Below are 19896 nucleotides of genomic sequence, written 5' to 3' on the forward strand. Positions count from 1 at the left end.
GTAAGATGTTATTTTGTACTTTATCCAGATAATCTTTACTTGGGAAAGTAAGTTCCCATTCTTAAGTGGAATGCTTCAAGCATACTGGAAACAGGCCACAGTAAAGATACTGTTTCCCACATGATCTGCATCAGTATCCCAGTACCAGTCTAAAACAGACCAGCCACAGCAGGGGACTACACCAACCCACTGTTTGCAGCCTTCCAGCAATCATTTTGCACCTTATGCTATGCTTGCTGGAGCTGATGGCCCCACAGTATCTTCCAGAATCACATACTAAAATTCTCATTCAGGAAGTTAACGTTTAGCATTACTAGCCAGGGAATTCCATATAATTCTTCCCAGTTTTATTGCCATTAAGGGGGTTGATTTAATGTCTTTTTTTTTTTTTTTTATCCCCATCCTTGCCTCCTCTTCTCTTTGCCACTGCATCAAAAAGTGAATATTGCCAATTATTTAATTCAGGAATCCTTCTTCTAGTTACTTCATATTTTGTATAAATTCTCACATAAGACCATACATAAGCTATTAGTTCTGGGACTAAAAACAAGGTTGCAGTTTTCTGATCAGGATAAACCAAGAAAAAATTCATAATGGAAACTTGGTTGCAATCTTAGCTAGGGAAAACCACTACTGTTTTGCAGTGAAGATTAAAAACAGAAAGACCAACTCAAAAAAAAAAAAAATCAAGAGAAAGGAAAGTACTAAAACAGACTATACCAGCAAAGGAAAAATAATGACACAGATTTACCAGATGACATGGGCCCTTGGTATATAGAATATCATGCCTATTAGTATTTGAACTACACTAGCACATTTAAGAATTCAACACATTAAGCCCAGAACATAGTTAAGAATGCTGCAAACATATAGATTACATAGACTCAACAATGACCAGAGCCTGCATTCAGATACTTCTCCAGTGAAGGCTGAGGTTTAAGTCACAAACTGATTTGTGATTGACAAGCATTGAACCAAATGTCCTGCAGGCCTTATGCTGACATCTTCAAGAATATTCATATCATTATGCTGACATCTTCAATAATCTTTGTCAACATCCAACATATTTGGCACAGAGGAGCCTGCCTTTCTGAGGAGTTCAGAATAAGAAGAGCTCTCTCTTGATTTCATGATACCTGGCAGCTTCAGCCATTTGGGTATTTTCCCAGGGGCCCTTCTCAACACCTGTGGAGCTTCACGCATGCTCACTGGTTCTGGCTGCTCATCGGTCTTTTTGTCACTTCCCACTTCTGGTTCAGATGGAGATGGAACTGTTGATTCTAAAGATGATGAAGCAGAAGGAACTAATGATTTGGACAAGCATCTGAGGAAGAAAATAAGCAAGTAGAATTAAGCTTCATTTTTTCATAATAGTCCCTTGTATCACCACCACCTTTAAACTTTTAAAGTCAGATTGAAAAGGCTGCTCTTTTCCATTATAAAAGCCCTAGGATTTACTTGATTTAGTCACTGAAATCCTACTTTGCAAAGAAGGACTCACAAAGCTATGAAGTCCAGTATGACTGTTTCAGGAGAAACTGAAGTCCTAGTATCTTCAGAGCACATTTCTTTGTAGTAATGCTTCCCATCCCTGAAATACCCATTTGCAACTCTATTCAGTCCCAACATACCTGGCTACTAATAAATCAGCTGCAGAAGGGGAAACTGCAGAGCTCAGCAGGTCCGATTTCAGGTAACAATCTGTTTAAAAATGAAACCCAAACACTTGTTTGGTAACATAAAGACATCCATCACCACAGAAGCACATAGCTCTCGGCTCAGCAAATACCTGCTGTATACTATAGTAAATCTCCATCACCTTCCCCCAACTGACACAGGACACTTTTAAACTATGACAGTTTCTTTCACAACTCAAGGTGCCCGCTTTCATCATTCAAACTTCAAGATCTTGACATTTTCTTTCAGTGCTCACTGCATCTCAAACTTTTCTGTGAAGCCAGAGCATCTGGCTCTAATCTCTAGGAGAAACAGATACTCTAAGCATAAACCAGAGGTCTCAAAGAATCAAAGATTCAGATCTGTCCAGCCAGTCCACTACAATAGGAGGTCTGTAAAGTGTTTCATCGTCATTTGTCTAGTTAACATTTTGAACAAAGGAATTTCCTTCTACAGAGTCGTTCTTCTATCATTCTTGTCCCCATAGTAGACAATGCCTACTCCATAGTCCAACAAATCTCATAAGAAAGGTACTATGTTTACAGTTGTTCTCAATCTAACTGACCAAGCTAGCTCTGAAGAGCTTCAGCCATTCAGAATGGGAACATTTACCAGCATTCTAGAGGACTGCATTATCTTTTGCTGAAAGAACTCTGAACATAAGGATGTAATTCTTCTGGGTCTACTATAGCAGCTATGGAATCAGCTGAAGAAGAGAGGAAATTCACTCACCCCTGTACTCCTCAGATCCAAAATGAATGACAGCAGTTGGAAAGAGTTTAGCCTGCAGCAAAAGGGGGAAAAGAAGAGATCACTGATTGTAGATGCTTTCACAGTTCACTGTGAACATAGAGGCAGGTTAGACAGCTACAGACAAATTCACAGAGTTCAAGCTGAGGTCTCCAAACCACCTGTAACTCAGAAAAGGCTAAACTTGTGTAGAGTACAGGGCACTCAGAGTAAGACATGAAGCAAAATTCTATGATCTCTTCTACTACACACAGATGGCGAGACTTGTACAGCAACTGCTCATTGCGCTGATGACCTGCCATTTGTTTCCCTCTGTCCCTGTATCTCAGGCCACTGTACTTCACCCACATTCTCCACTGCTGAGCAGATAACATGAGTGATTAAGAATTTCTGAGACCTGAGTGGCTGACAGTAAGAGAAGGAAAATCCAGCTATGCCCTCAGAAATCTATTCTATATTATTCTATTACATTTATACCCTATCTCTAGTTGGAATTTGTCTAATTTCAACAGCTTTCCAGGATGCAGTCTATCCTTTTATAAATCCAGCCTGAATTCCTAGTTCCTACTTGTCAGAATAATTGCCATATTCAAACTTTTCATCCATTTAGCTCATTATGTGACCCTTTTTCATGTCTGCATTTATCACTCTGATGTTCTTTATTTCATCTGTAAATGTTATTAATGATTATTACTTATTTATATATCTACCTGCAAACCAGATGAAAATAATGAACAGTGTGGCCAGAACTAATTCCAGCAGAACACCAGCATAAGTGATCTATGTTGTTCAACAATTCCTCTTGACTATTATTTGAGATGTCAGTCAGCCAAATCATAATTCGTTTACTGTGTGCTTTAATTACACTGCGTGGCACACCTTAAAAAAAAAAACCCACATATAGGTCATGAAGCACTAAATCAAGTGAAAGTAAATTAAAGTATGTAAATTTATTGAGTCTGTGATATCATTAAGTACTGTCTCCATATAGAAAGACCTATGACAAAAAGATAGTGCCACAGTGCCCTGGCTTACCACATCAGTGGAAGGGTGGGAGACACTGCCTGTCTCGCTGGGAATGGCCCCAGAAAGGTATGCAACACATTACTTTGAATCTTATCTTTTCGCCTACTTCTTCACTACTCCACAACAACTAGCAATTTCTGGTCAAACACGTACATGAAAACCACATTAAACAGAGTTCCCATTAGCTCATCATCTAAGAGAACAAACCCTTCTGCAACCCAGAAGCGCAATAAAGTCAGAGTCAGCTTTTGCCACTCTACCATTAACTACCACTCCACAGAGAAGAGACACTCTCTGCAGGGGAAAAAACAAACAAAAAAACACCAAACACCCAAACAAACAGAAAAGTGGAAACATCTACAATTCTAGTCAGCAGGCCTGGTTCCTAATTCAACCTGTTCGTAAATCTACCATACTACAACACTGCTTTATACTTCAGTTTTCCCCATTTTAAGGTGTATACCCATCACACAGGAAGAATGAGATGGCAACTGTTGTCTCTCAAGTTACTCAAAGGTAATGCACCTGATAGCATCTGGCTTGTTACAGTTCACTTGTTTTTCTCTAATTTTAAACAGCAACAATCAAAATGATGAACAACTTCTGACAACTTATGTTGACAATGGCCATTCTCACCATCTTCTTTCGTTGCTTTATACTCAGTCTCTTATGTCATGGCTAAATAGCTTTATTCAACTACCTCTGCATAAATATATATTGAATTAAATTCAGTACAAAACATGAATTGTGTTCAACATAGTAACACATTAAATTACATTGTACTGTTGAGAAGTCATTTGTCAGTAGCTGAAATGATGACCTACTGAACTAGTAATCATAAACATAAAAGCAATTACTTTTAACTAGTCCTAGGTAATATACAGGATCAAATTCAAGCCAGTAAGAAACAGTGATCACAGTGTAATAAAATTCAACACCATCAGAAATGAGAATGTATGAACAATTAACGTAAACACTGTATTTTAGAAAGAGAGAGTTAACAAAATTAGTCATGCCGACTAAAGACCTGGAAGTCACAGGAAATGAAAGCAAAAACCTTAGCGATTAAATCCTTAGCTGTTGAATAAACATCACTTGGAAAAATGGGAGTCTTAGAAATGCTGTGCAGCCCTACCTAAAAAAAGCAAGCAGGGAAGCAAGCATTAAAGCAAACTAGCAAATGTTGTCATTTACCCGTAATTAAAAAAACAACAAAGATCTTTCAACTCTGCTAGCTAATACTTCTGAGGTCAATAATAAAGAGTGAAGCAGCAGAATGGGTATAGGGAAGGAAATTCCGAGAGCAAAGATACAATTCAAGGATTAAAACAACAAAAAGTTACAATAAGAAGTTCAGATAAAGGAAGTCCCTAAAATAATTGGTTGGGCCACCAATTATAAATATTAAGGAATCCAATTAAAGAAGAGAATTTCAATTACTTCTTTGGATCAGCTTCATCATCAGGGAGACTTGGAGAAGAGTAACTTTGTTCTCGATCTGTTACAAACTACAAGATGGGTAAGACTGAGGAGATAAAAGGGCAGAAATATCCTGCAATGTCATTGCCACCACAGAATCACTGAACAGTTGAGGCTGGAAAGAGCGTCTGAAGATTGTCTTGTCCAAATCCCCCTGCTCTGAGCAGGGTCAGCTAGAGCAGGTTTCTCAGGACCATGAAGCCCACTTGGGTTCTGAATATCAACAAGGAGAGAGACTCACAACCTGCTCAGGCAAGCTGTTCCAGTGTTAGGCCACCCTTTCAGTGGTTTTGGGTTTAGTTTTTTTTCCTTCTATTTCAATGGAAGTTCCTGTAATTCATGTCCATTTCCTCTTGTCCTTTTATTGGGCACCGCTGAGAAAACTCTGGCCCATCTTCCTTGCTGTTTCCTATCACGTTTATTATACACATTGACAAGACCCTCCCAGAGCCTTCTCTTTTTCAGGCTTAACAACCCCAACTGTCTCTGCCTCTCCCCATATGTCAGATGCATCAGTCCCTTAATTATTTTTTGGTCCTTCGTTGGGCACCAGAGAAACTGTAGAACTGGACTCACAGTCCCACTGGTTCAACAGAGGAATCACAAAAGCAGCTGGAGGTAAGTGAGGAAGGTACCCACCTATGAAGCTTGCTCTGCCACTTATAGTGATTATAGTGTGACATCACACCCTCAAAGAAACTGAAGCAGTAGAAAAACTGGTGCTGGAACTAAGTGGTACATTAACAAGCACTACATCACCATGTCCAGATGGTACATCCAAGTGTTCTCAAGGGACTGCAGAGTAAGAGATTTAAAATTATTAAGCTTCGCACTAAAAACAGACACTGCTGCAAGCACAGGCTTGTATTTTTGAAAGGGTTTGAAGGTGATACGTGGAAGATTAATATGATATGGCGTAACCAGCTGTACCAGTAAGGATTCTGAAAGAAAAATATCACACTTATTACCAGAATTAACACATCAGTATAATACTACATAAAGAAAAACCAGCTGAAACAATTATTTTAAGCTTTCAGAAGGCCTTATACTAAGAGACAGGTAAAGAAACCAAATCATCATAGCGTAAAAGAGTTAAATACTGTCATAGCCAGAAACTGTACAGAAAATGTTGATTAATGGTCTACATTTACTCTGGCAAAACAGTAACACTAAGTTTCTCACCTTGATCCAATAAATGAATAAATAAAAGCAAGCAACTGCCCCTCTTCATATCATTAACGCATACTTAGGAACTGTGCAGGGCAGGCTGCCTGCTCTGGAGTTTTCTTGAACCTCTGTTGCCACCATCAGCACAGTCAGGATACTGGAATGACAGTCCTTGGACCTGATCCAGCACAGCAATTACCAGAACTCAAAGGAACCCTGATCTTCATGGAGGAGTCTGTGGATTGCTACCTAATACAGAGACTAATAAAACTGCATTAACTGGAGGCAAAATGAAACAGTTTCACCTATCTTCCTGACTACAAACTTCAAATGAGTATGTGGTATTACAAATTTTTTTACATTAATCCAAAGGCTGTAGGAGACTTTCACACACAGTACAGCCTACATGTTAGGCTGAAGCAGGAGACATTCATCAGTCTACTCCAAGTCTCAGATCCTGCTAAAGTAGCCAGGCATCTTCACATCCTTGAACTGACATTTTAGCAGAAATCATTATTTATTAGGTCTTTTAACATTTCATTCCTCAATCAGCAGGGCCTAAGGTTGCCTGCTCCAGTCACAAAGACGGCTCTCCATAAACTTTTTTAATTAAAAAGTACCAGACACGGTTTAGAAACCCCAGAGAAAACTCCTGCAAGAGCTTTGATGTTTCCGCTGCATTCGTCTGAAGGGATCCCTCTATTTAGGAAATGGGTGCCTTAGAAAGGTCCCCCCTGCCCCCCCAACACACATACACTCAAGCCCTTTTACACACAACATCCTTTTCATGCCAGCTGCAAGTTGGAAAATGAGGTTTTTGTAGCGTGTTAGTGTTGGAATTTTTTAATAACCTCCCCTCTCTTTTTTTCCCCTCCCGACCAATTATCTTGGTAAATAATTAACATTCTGAAGGAGATAAGTAAGCACAGCATCTCAGAGCTCAAAGCCCTTTAGTTCAAAGCCCTGCCCTTTTCTCTTCGTTTCCCTGCTGCCGCCACCGAAACTTCCTTGTCAATCAAGCTCTGGGCACACACATCAAAGCTTCATGTGGGAATGGCCCCAAGGGGTCAGAGAAAATTCATGGCAGGGCCTGCATGAGGCACAAAGAGAAAAAGAGAGTGAGAAAGACAGACGAAGAGCTAGACAGACACACTCAACCACACAAACACACAGACAGAATGTGCCCCAATATAAACCTCTACCCTATTTACTCACAGGTTGACAAATAACCGTAGTTCTAAGTTTCAGGATCCACGTCCACAACCATTTCCCACTGCTGGCAAAACATCAGTCCGAATGTTTCAGTTCAAAATGTTTTAATTGAAAGAAACTTAAAGGAACTAGACAGCAGCTCACAAGTATACAGAATGCAACCTCCTTCCCATGGCTCATTTCCCTGCATGCCTATCCTTTCCTAGGGGTCAGCCAACACAGAGTCCCCTCTTGCCAAATTTACATCCAATAAGTTCTTTTTCTTCAATTCAAGTAAGACTACTGGCTCATTCATACAACCCTTTGTCTTGCTTCCTTTGTGCAGAATTCTCAGGTACCATCCCAGTTTCAGTACTTACTGAGGGTTCAGTACAGAAGGCAGCTAGCTACATCTCGCTAATCACCCCAGGAATTCTCCAGCCAGTCACTGGCAGGACATAACGCTGTCTGAGATTTTTTTTTGTAACACAAAAGTATTTAAATCAGCACCAATTTCACATTATAAAAAAAAAAAAAAAAAAAAAAGCCAGTGGAATGATCCCACTGGCCAAAGAATGTCTTGGCATAAAGATGAGAAGGCTTTAGTAGCTGCAGTCCAGGAAAACATACAAACCCGAAGTTGGAGTCTTTAGTGTTCCCTAACACTGCTAAGAATGCAAGGATCAAATACTGGGCAGACCATTACCTGAAAACTATATTCTCAAGTCAGATGGTATTTCCTCATTTGCAGTTGTTCTAATGGATGTATCAATGTCTCTAGAAGAACTCTGCAGTTCTTAACCTCACTGCATAGGATTCTTATAAGAATATCTGTGAATCAAACAGATTTAGAAACCTCTTAGAGTCACACTGAGCCTGTCAGATTGACCAGAAGAATCATAGGCTGTTTGAAACAAATATTAAAAAAAACTCCATTCAGTTATATGTGAAGAATTACTACAATATGAATGCGTCAACAGCTAGCTACTATACTCAAATATCCAGCAGTTCTCCTCCTTGCTGCTTTGATTTCCAGCCAAAGATACAATACCATTCTGACTGGGAAAATAGATGCTATTAATCTATCAAATTATAATGTTCAAATCACACTATGCAAGGCATATTTACAACGTACAGTTAGATTATTATTTTTATTGCACCGGCACCTAGAGATCCAATTGAAAATGGTGTCCCATTGTACAGTTATGTATGTGTAATAAGCAGCAACATGCAATATAAATAAAAATGTAAGAAAGTATGAGATTTCGGTTTGTTTGGTTTTTGGTTTTGGGTTTTTTTGTACAAATGAAAAACCGAGACCTAAAGAGATTAAATAACTTATTCAAGGTCACACAGGATGGCAGTAGCAGAAATGAGAACTACGTATATAAGTCTCCAGAGTCCCATCCAAGGCCTTAATCACAGGACAGCTTTCTTCCGAAGGAATCAGAAAGTCACTGATGAGGCAAGAAGTGGAGGAAGCCAATGTTCTGCTTACTGTCCCGCCCCCCCTTAAGGAGTATCATTCCAAATGTCCAACTTCTCAGATTTTAAAAAGATCTAAATAGCACAGCTTCATCAATTTACTTAGTTACAGTTGCAGAAGTTTAAATGAACGCTTTCCATTTCTGAAATCTGAAGACCAGCCGGTTACTCACAAAGCCACATTTAGTCTGAAACCATGTAGCTAAGTCACTCAAAGTTTTATTTCAGACACGCAGAGTGCAGTTTCTCAGACACCATAGTGGTGAGCGTGGTTTATGACAGCAGGGCATCCTGGCTGTAGAGCGGTATACTGGGACTACTGCATCTTGCATTCCATGATAAAAATATCTACACTAGAACAACATTCCCCTGTGAATCCAGCTGCGACACACAAGAGAAACATTTCTGCTTTGTTCTACTGCATGTTTTAGTAACTTGTTCTCTAGAGCACAGAAAACATTTCAGGCAGGACCCTCCCCAAATAACATCTCAATACTTACTCCTTCACTAGGTATCTCCAGACACACGCATTCAAAAAATCCTAGAACAGAGTATTGCAAAATAATATACATTATTACCATGCAGTAATTCTGTTCACTGACAGAGTGATGCTTTCAGACCAGGCAGAGACTGCTGTCTAAGGGGAACTTGCAGCTGCCAGAATGACAAGCATTCTTTCCGTTACATGATCTGAAAAGATTAGAGTGCCACAGGTCTGCTGTTAGTTTGATGTTAAAAGATGAATAAGAAAATAAGCACTTCAAAGGAACATGCGCATGGAAGGAGAAACCCAAGCTACCAACATGAAATACTGCATAGTACACACACCCCAAACACATAAACTAGCTCTTGGAAAATTCAACCGGAAAGCCGGTGGATCAAAAGCTTCTCCAGCAAGACTGCAAAGCATCGCTGAAACAGAAATAAACACTACAGACATGGTGAAAGGGGCAAACTGACTAAGTGGTTCGTGTTTATAACCTGAGAACAAAGCTGCTCAATGTGGACTGCAACTGCCAAAGATGATGAATATTCTGCAGCCAATACAGAGGAGGTCTGATCCAGCTAGAGCTGGGGACCTTTAAAATTCATAAGGCAAAAGATAAGATTTGAAAGCACTATTTTGAGAAGGTTACTTAAGGAATCCAGGTATAAAGAGCATTCATGGAGCCCTTGAGCTGAGATCAGAAAGATCTGGCCTCTGAAACTGACAGAGGAAGAGAGAACATTTTGGGCAGAATTTCCACTCTAAACTCAGTCATACAAGGAAGGCCCTCATCCGGACTGAAGTGCCTAGCCTTGCTCGAAGTCAGCATAAGAAGCAAGTACAGACAGACGGTTAACACACCTCACAAGACAAACAGGAGGTAAGACTGCTACCAAAATCTAGTCAGATGAGAAAATCCTGAATGGTAAGTAAAGGGCTAAGACTTCATATAAGGTGAATGCCATCCTCTGGGCTGGATGAATTTCACTATTAATTGCAATTTTCTTTGCTAGCGAGTGGAATAACCGCAAGGCCTGCCACTGGAAATACTTCCGACAGACTGACTCTGATGAAGTAATTTTTTCTGAAATTGCATTTAGACTCTTGCCAAAAGCAGAGAAGGCTTCACACTGCTCAATTCGTAGTCGGCTTCACTGAACAAGCATGCCAGATGTATGGCCCAAACTGGCATTAATGAATAGGATATGGAAACAGAACCAAAGGCAAAGAAAGGAACAAACAGCTCCTCTGGATCTCTGCCCCACAGTACACGCCAGAGGAAACACTCAGTGCACTCTAAGATCTGATTAGAAGATCTAAATATTTATGTGGAAGCCTGTGGATTCCTTTAGCTCCTCTGAAGACAGATGGCCCTCTGCCCTCTTTGCTGCCTTGACTTTTCCAGTGGCTGGTATTCTTACCTTCTGCTAACTGTTTCCTAGTATTAACTCAGCAATCAATGATTTTTTTCCACTAACGCACCCCAGATATGCACTACACAAATGTCTGTTTCTGGGAGGAGAAAGAAGCTAAGAAGCAACTCTGAAAAGCTCAGCTAGCCTAGAAAAACACAAACAAGCAACTAGAGCTGTAAGGAACCCAAAGCCAAGTGCTACAACAGGGAAGCCTGCAGTTGATCAGTTCTGGAGAGCAGAACATTATAAAACACTTCAAGGGACATGAGGATAAGGCAGCCAGCAAAAACAGCAATAACAAAAAATCAAAGCAATGCCTTGAAGTCTTTATGGGTTCCAAAAACTCCACATTGCTGCCAATCTGTGTGCTCACTATACTGTAAATACACACATATTTTAGGAGAATTCACTTCAGACAGTTCTTTCAGCCCAAGTATCTTGGCAAACAAGTTGACAATATTTGTCTTTTTTCCTGGTTTTGCTTGCAGCGTAAAGGTTCTCCCTTCATTGTAAGCGATCAGATTTAGAATGTGGTTCCAATCTTATCTTGAATGGAGTGAGAGGGTGGAAAGAGAGCAGAAGTGTTGATAATATGGTACTCCACCATCTGCAGGGACTCCTGTTATTGGCTTCAGCACAAACTTCAGTCATTTATAAATATTTGAATGCTCAAATGTGCTCACTTTACTGTCTCAGACACCATGCACTTTTTTCTTACAGACAGCACCAAGGCAGTCAGTCTATAGAGCAGAGGATAGCCTACTACTGCTAACTCAAGACCTGGGAAAGCTAGGTGCAAGTCTGTGATTCGTGTCTGACATTGGACAAGTAATCCCAAACAACCAGCTCCCAGTCATATCACAGAAGAAGCAACTCTACCCTCTACCCTAGCAGAGGGTGGGCTTGTGATACCATCAGAAATCATGTAGTCTCCATGACAAGAAGTTCCTAAAACATCTAGGCTGGCAGTGGTCAATGTCCAGAACACTCTGTGCTGGAGCTCAAGCAGGCTCTGCCTCCAACAGTCTCAGCAAAGACCATAAGTTTCTAGAAGATCCTTTTGAAGTTCATCAAGAGAATTCCCATATCCTTGGAGGATGCTGCTAGAATTCCCTATGTACCAAGGCATTTCTCAAAGAAGAGGAGAAAACAGAAGGCAATTAAATAGCCTATGACTAAACTGAAGGGAATAAATAATTGGATGCTTCTCTGCCACAGTCCTGCTTAAAAGTAATAATAACAGTCCACTTACATTTAGACATGACAGCATCATATATTTTGAGAAGACACGAGGCAACCTAGAAAACCAAGAATGGACTGTGCAGAAGCCATAAGCCAACCTCTATTCCTTTATTCTTTGGTTTTCTTAACTATTTCTCAATTTCTGTCTCTCGAGAGTTTAAGCACCATACGTGGGGAACAAGAATCTAAGAAGTTCCTGAGAGCAAAAGGAGAATAAACTACATTAAAAAAATGGAAAAGCATATATGGAACAGAGTAACTAGACAAAATCTCATGTTTGAAAGCTAGGATTCTAAGGCTTATACGATTTCAATTACAGCTCACAGTTATCACTGAGATACTTAGACTTCAGTGCAAACTTCCTTACAATTGCCTTTGCTTCCTCTGAAAGTCACTTCATTCCTGAATAATGAATATACACTCCAGCCGTATTCTACAAAGCACCTACGGTCTACCTCTATTTTGGTGTGTTATCTTCTGCTCAGGTAAGACACGTATGAAAGAGTGAACAGCCTGACAACATGGAAGTTAAATGTTGAAGAAATCCAGAATAGCTAGATACAACACAGTAGTACCTGTTTTGGAAGACCTGTTTTGAATAGAAACATAGGTTTCTAGTCATCTAAGAAATGTCCCATTAAAATCAAATGTCAGGTTATGTGCAGGCATCTTTGCAAGGGAATCACATCAGGTGCAAAGCATTCCAGGAGGCTATTGCTAACACTACTGACACACAGCACCTGGAGCAAAAGCTGTGAACTTTGGCAGTTACACACTAAAACCAAACTTAACGAGCTGTACTACTGATAAAGACAACCTCCCTCCTCAACCTTTCAAACATCCTCCAAAAAACAATACCTCAAAAAAGCTTGAGAAATAAGCTGTTCCATTACTTTACCTGTGCTTTCTTTTCCCTACAATGTCTGGAAGAACCGTAGACTCCACAGCACTTCATTCACATTTGCATCCTATGTATCAAAACACAGCATTACTCCAGAACAAGCTCTCACACTACGGAGATGCTGGGTGCTGTAAGGTCACCTGAGCATAAAAGCTCCTCTTCCCCCAGCCTGAAAGCCACACATTTTACAAAATACCTTAACCTTATGCCTTCTATCTTTACAGAGCAGCTCGGTCTTTCCATCTCTTTCCTTCCAGATAATGGAAACAGAAGGGGAGCTCTGACTAAAGTACAAAAGGTTTCCCTTCTACACACCACATGATGTCTGAGAGGGGCAAAGCCTTCCCCAAACTCACCCATACAGAGCCTAACCCCATCCAGTGCAGGACCAGGCACTGCAGCCTGCTCTGCAGCCCTCAGCCCTGCAGAGAGTGTCGATACCGACCCGCACAAACTTCTTCCCAGGCTGAAGATTTCATAGTTTGGAAGGCAATACTAGAGAGCAAGTGAAAAGCAGTGAGCAAGTCCTGTCCCCAGTGCTGCCCCATCTGGCCCAATACCAGAAATATCACCTCTCTTGCTCCTGGTCTGGGCCAGTGTCATTTTTACCGAGAGCACTGAGGCTCAGGCAAAGCAGCCCAACTAGTAACAGCCACCTATAAAAAGGGCATCCAACAATAACACAGTTGCCAGGGACACGAAAGCCAGAGCAACTTCCGCACCCATTTCTTCCCAAAGAAAGCCCCCTTCAGCCCCTGCCAAGCACTCAGATCTGCAGCAGCAGAAGGGAAAGCCTATCCAAGCAGAAGACATTACAGCATGGGGCCTTCACTGACTCAAGGGAAAGTTAAAGATGAAAAAGGATTTACACCGGTAATGCGGAGCAAAGCTTCACCCAGAATCAGCCGACCTAAACTGGGATGAGGCACCATCCTAGTAAGTTAGAGCACTGTGGTCTCTGACAACCAGTACGGGTAACCAGAATGGTATGACAAGTTCTCGGCAGGAACTGTTTTTTTTCCTGTTTGATGCTTCATCCAAATAAAATGTTTATAAACACACAGAATCATTCCTGCCATAACAGACCATGACCTGAAAGGGCTGAAGGGCCTCAGGCAAGGGACACAGGCTACATGGCCACTGGCATGAAATACAGCTCTTTCAATCTGTAAACCCATTTTACATAATGCCATTTTACACCCAGCTGCATCAAACAACTTCAGGGCTTTAATGCACATATTTGTGTACCCTTCCCTCAGCACACATTCCTGGCAGCACAGAAGCCATTGCCCCAAAATCTAAAACTCTAAATAGACAGTGGAACCCAACCCCATCCAGGCACACATTTCTTTCTGCTCCCTCTCTTCACCCCATTTTATCCTTCCAAGTTGCCTCAGCCCCTTGCAGCCTTCTCCCTTCTCACACCTCACCCTGAACATACAGGTATTTCTTTGCTCCTCAAACAAATCAATTCCCCTGCTGTTTCTTGCCAATCTAGCAACACATCTTCCCTTATTGCTAAACCTCTACTTTGCTTACCTCATTAGAGTAGTGTTGCTAGCCTCAAGCATTTGGGTCAAATCATGCACTCATTTCCAATGCCCTAGGGCCCTGCAGTCAAGGCTAAAGCCTCCCTGAATAATTTGATTTAAAAAAAATTTTTTTTTTTTTTTAAGAAAAAAAACTTGATTACAAAAATGCTCTGGCCTGCTCCTTTCACCATCAACTCATTTTTGTAAGTCAGCTGTAATGAACTGGATGGGCTTTCCTAATTCTGGGGATAACCTTTTGAAAACAATAGCATTTTGAAATGTCACACTGAATGTGCATGGTGAAAAAATCTAGAAAGTTAAATACCTATAACTGCATACACATTTCCAACCATCTGAGGTTTCTGCACCACATGGGCTATGGGGACAAGGTACACTACAAGTATAAACTTTGCAAAGTTTATATACTGAACTGCAGGAGAAAAAATACAAAACTCAAAAGTGAGTTCTTTAAACTCACCATGAACTTTAGCAAGGTCGCCTGCAGACAAAGTTTGCTTGGGTCCATTGGCATAACTGCATCAGCGAACTCTTGTAGGGTGTGAGCAACGTATGTGAGCAAAACCTTTACTTTCATGATGTTGCAGACACACATTCCCTTCCAGCTAAAACCATACCCCTGAAAAGGTTACTTCCTTCAGCCCACTACTACCACCCATTGCAAAATACTAACAATCACTTGGATTTGCATGTTATGAGACTCTAATCCACCTCAGTCAAGAGACCTGAGCCTGCAAATGTCTGTTATTTAAACTGTTTATATTTATCCAACTCATGTAGAATGAAATAGATAGTAGCCCAGGTGACAGCTGTGAGAATAACTGGGGCAGCAGTCTCTTCAGCTGACTCAGCTGTGACCAGCAGCTATGCATCCACTGCCTAAATTACTCAGATAAAGTTCCTTTAAAATGACAAACATCCACCTTAGGGTTTTCAGCAGAAACATCTCGAGAAAGAATAAAAATTAGTATGCAAAAAAAAAAAGCTTCTGCAGGACACCTGGTTAGAAGGAGTTTGCAGTGCCCTTATTGTTTCACATACTTATTTTCCATTACCTATATGTGTCACATCATCACTTGCATAGTACAGAAGAACACACCACCTCATGAACAAGTTGCTTATACTTTGCATCTTTTTTTCCACAGACATGAAATGTTACAGAGGATGTCAAATAGCAAGGGAAAAATCTAACAAATTCCACTGATATTATCAGCTGTTTTCTCCAGAACTCTAAGGCTCATACAGTCTGTATTTTCTTTTTCTTAAAATTGGAGAATTATATACAAAATAGTTCTGTTAATGAAATCATAAAGCTGAAAAAAAACAAACCTTAAACACCTAACAGGCAGTAAAGTTACAAAGGCTTAATTATCCCAGGATATTCAAAGAAACAAGTCATATATACCAGTTTAAATCCTCTGCTATACATTAAATTTTGTGTATTGTTTCATGTGTATTAGTCCATTATCATTCAATCTGTAGGGTAGAGTCAATATAGGGATTGCTGTCGGGTCAGGTAAGTTGCCAAGGTAGCCTGGTCAGTCCACCTCCAGCAATACAAAAGGATGCAAGAACAACTGTATGCAGACCAAAAGTCTATTCAGTCCAGCCAGTATCCAGTCTCTAACAGTGAACAAAAAACACAGATGCACAGAGAAGACTATCCTTGCTCTTCACTTACATGGGATACTTTCCCCTAACACTATTAGCTAGCAATGATTTTCAGTTCAGAAGCTTCCTGAGATGGTTTCTATATATTAAGAGAGACTCTCAGTAGAGCATGCAACTTTCTCTTGAACCAGGATATACTTTTAGTATATAGCACCCTGTGACAAGGAATTCCACACTTCAGTTTTCTGTGGTATGAACAACTACCTCCTTCCATCCATTCTAGCTCCTGCTCTCCTCACTTGATGGCACTCACTCTTGTACTGGACAGAGTAAGAAATCAATCCCTTTCAGCTTCTCCTTGATATGTTATTTCTTTGCCAGTCACATCTTTTGCAGACTGACAAGTCCTAGCCTACTTAGTCATTCTTTATGCAGGAGCAATTCCAGCCTCTCATGATCCTTATTCCCCTTCTCTGCACCTTTACCAGTTCATTTTTAAGATGAGAGACTGGATCTGCACGCATTATTCAAGATGCAAGCAAATCCTGGTTTCATACAATGACACAGTGATGTTCTTTATTATCTATTTCATTCTGAGTATTCTGGGTTTTGGGAAGGAGGTTGTTTCGGTTTTGACTACTATTCAGTAATGAGCTGATGATTTCATCACCTTAAGACTTTGCTCCAGACTAGTAACAATCAGCCCAAGAGCTCATTGAGATGCATATGAAGTTCAAATTATTTCTCCTCACACATGCATCACTACATTTACCTACACAGAGCCAGCTGGTTAAGAAGAAAATGCCAAGTCATACGACTGTTAAGTAATGTGATAATAATCTCTTCATAATGTCATGCTACAATCCCTAAAAAATATTTTAAGCATGAGATTTTACTTGCTTTCCACATTTTGCAAATAATTGTAATGATTCTGTATACCTAGATTATGCTTTAAAAATCCATTTTTCTTCAATTATGCCCAAATTCTCAACACAACCACTTTCTAATTACAGTTTAATGACACTACACTGTGATTACATGGTGCATGAAAAAAATTTCTTAAATCAGCTTTGGATTTGCCACCCTTTATCTTAATTAGATGTTGTTATTCTTTTGTGTTGACACAGACGAAGTGAGAAATGAGAAAAATCACCCCTTGAAACAGTCAATTTGCAAGAGAATTTTCAGCTTTCAAGCACCATTATCTTGAACATCTGTCCCCTGAAGACAGGCTAAGAGAGTTGGGGTTGTTCAGCCTGGAGAAGAGAAGGCTCCAGGAGACCTTATGGCAGCCTTCCAGTACCTAGAGGGCCTACAAGAAAGCTGGAGAGGGACTTTTTACGAGGGCATGTAGTGATAGGACAAGGGCTTTAAACTGAAAGAGGGTAGATTTAGATGAGATGTAAAGAAGAAGTTCTTCACTGTGAGGGTGGTGAGGCACTGGAACAGGTTGCCCAGAGAAGTTGTGGATGCCCCATTCTGGAAGTGTTCAAGGTCAGGTTGGATGGGGCTTTGAGTGACCTGGTCTAGTGGAAGGTATCCCTGCCCATGGCAGGGGGCTTGGAACTAGGTGATCTTCAAGGTCCCTTCCAACCCAAACCATTCTGTGATATGATTCTATGAACAGTCACAGTTTTGTACTAACGTCAAGGCTTTGCACTTTTGCCATGTGACACAGCAAGCAGTTCAATCTTGGGAAAGCCACTACAAATTGAAGATGCTTGACACTAAAATTGACCAGATTCTTCACCAAGCTGTGATTTCTAAAGGAGTCTAAAAGACTGGGCTGTAAGGCACCTCGAAGTCTTTACAGAGCACTAATTTAACACAGTTTTTATGTTTCACAGAGCTGCCGCGAGGAATGAATTCCACAGTAAATGTCACAACTAGGAAACTAGGAAATTGCCACACATGTAACAAGCAGAAGTAATGGTGCCAGGTACGGAACAAAGGCTTTTACACAGCAAATTAAACAAAATTCCTGCCATAAAGTTTGTGATTCAAAGACAGGGAGACGTAATTATTTCTGTGGTGTTTCACTGAACAAGTTATGTTTCGGAAGACATCCAGAGAAACATTAGATGTATGCTGAAAAAGAGAAAAGAAAAAAAAAAAAAAAAGAACAGCGTTGCGGGAGGGGAGAAGTGGGCAAGGGGTAAATATAGGTAAGCAGAGGATTTTGAACTTTATTTAGAAGACAGAGCAAAGCTAACAACGGAGACCAGAGATGGCATCAGAGGCTGGATGAATAGGAGGCAGATAGAGGTCAGTAAAGAGGGTGCTGCATTCAAGTTTACTGAAAAGGCAGAGAAACCTCCTTTTCTGTGTGGAATAGGTATGGTACGCAAAGGATTTAGAAGCTAACCAAAAAAGCGGAAAAGAATGGTCACAGGAGATTTCAAGGTGGTAAGGACAGGCACATAAGCAGACAGGGTATTTTCCAACAGTGACCGAAAACAATGGAAGAAAGCAGCATCAGAAAAGTAAGTACCTTGAATTCAAAGAAGCAACAAAACATCCAATAGAAAATGAACTGAGAAAAGTAAAAGGTTCATTACAGAGGCAGATTGTGAGTCTTCAGCACCTAGGATATACTTAAAACAAACAAACAAAAAGCCCATCTTAAAGAAAAAATAACTAGTGCCAAAACTTGAAGCCCATGAGATTCTAGGGGAAAACGTGGCATACAGGGTGGGGGAGAGTATCACTTCCTACAGAGACATTGAAAAGAAAGCAGTATATTTTGTAGGGACACAAGTCTGAAGGCTGAGACAGGAAGGCAGGGAACACATCCCAGCCAAATCTTAGAAAAAGACAAAAAAACACCCATTTTATGCAGGAGAGCTCTGTTGGTGAGAGCTGCAGAGAGACCATGCTTTGGAATGATTAAAAAAGCTTTCCAAAAAGCATGTTAGAAAATGTATGTAAAGGAACTCTAGGTGAGGGATATGCTCAGACATGACAGCTTAGGACCAGAAAAAAGAAAGAAAGAAAAAAAAAAAGAAGAAAAAAAAAAGAGACAGAGAGAGGCTGAGAGTAGTGTGCTTGTGTCATGTCAGACCAGTCTGTACTAGTCACAGCTCTACAGCTGCTTCCTTTGCCTCAGAACTAACAAGTGCAGAACATTTTTTATTATCTGCTGTTCCTCTGAATGTTTTCCAAATATATCATTAGCAATGCAACCATAGCCAGTTTCCCCTTCGTGGGATTTCTCAGAAATCTGAAGACAAGATTTGTCCTTTGCATTTCCCATCATGGTTACCATGTGTGCCTTGAGACAAGTGTTTTGGGTGGCAGATGTGGGTGAGATGGCACAAGTCAGAGGAAGCTGGGAGAACTGCCTTCATGCCTGAATGGCAAAATGTCCTGGCTCAAAAACACAAAGCGCTTTCCACTGCTATTTTCATTATTAATTAAAATACACAAAATGGCTTTGAAAAGAAAAATCGTTGTTCTCCCCACCCATGATGACATTATGTCTTACCAACACATACACTGTCCCATTCCTGCCAGCGGGAGAAGCACAGCCATGCACACTGCACATTTGAATAGAGGCCATGGTCAAGTAGAGAGTAGGAAGGCTGATAGAAACAGAGTGGTCCTCAGGCTGTAAAGCTGGGTGGAGGCCAAGAGCTACTGCATAGCAATTCTCGAACCACAGAACCAAACAGGGCTGTGATCCCCGAGAAGCTCAAGACTCCCTAGGAAGCTAAACCTGTCACCTGCGTGGTGACAATACAAGGAACTCCATCATCAATAAAACCACTCCCAAAACTTCAAATTTCAGCAAAGAATTCTTAACAGGGTGTTAGCAAGGGGAGAGACTTCTGCGAACACAGAGATCCACACTTTGCTTCCCTGAACATTCAATAGTCTAAAAGCAGCTGCATGTGTATCTCTTCCACATGGCCTGGT

General features: G+C 40.6%; 1 protein-coding gene across 8 annotated transcripts in view; it reads right to left on the minus strand.

Moving 5' to 3' along the window:
• ASPSCR1 (ASPSCR1 tether for SLC2A4, UBX domain containing) overlaps positions 1-19896 on the minus strand; it is a 50181-nt gene that overhangs the window by 1410 nt on the left and 28875 nt on the right. For 7 of the 8 annotated variants that reach the window (XM_052808066.1, XM_052808065.1, XM_052808071.1 and 4 more), the window contains 3 exons: positions 2410-2461; positions 1632-1701; positions 1137-1324 (listed from right to left, as the gene is read on the minus strand). In XM_052808066.1, the coding sequence (XP_052664026.1) occupies positions 1137-1324; positions 1632-1701; positions 2410-2461 (310 nt within the window). Of the gene's footprint in view, positions 1-1136; positions 1325-1631; positions 1702-2409; positions 2462-5571; positions 5728-19896 lie in introns of those variants that run through there. The other variant, XR_008238272.1, reaches the window with a different exon arrangement.

This window comes from Harpia harpyja, chromosome 14 (genome assembly GCF_026419915.1).
Source record: "Harpia harpyja isolate bHarHar1 chromosome 14, bHarHar1 primary haplotype, whole genome shotgun sequence".
In the NCBI taxonomy this organism is placed as follows: domain Eukaryota; kingdom Metazoa; phylum Chordata; class Aves; order Accipitriformes; family Accipitridae; genus Harpia; species Harpia harpyja.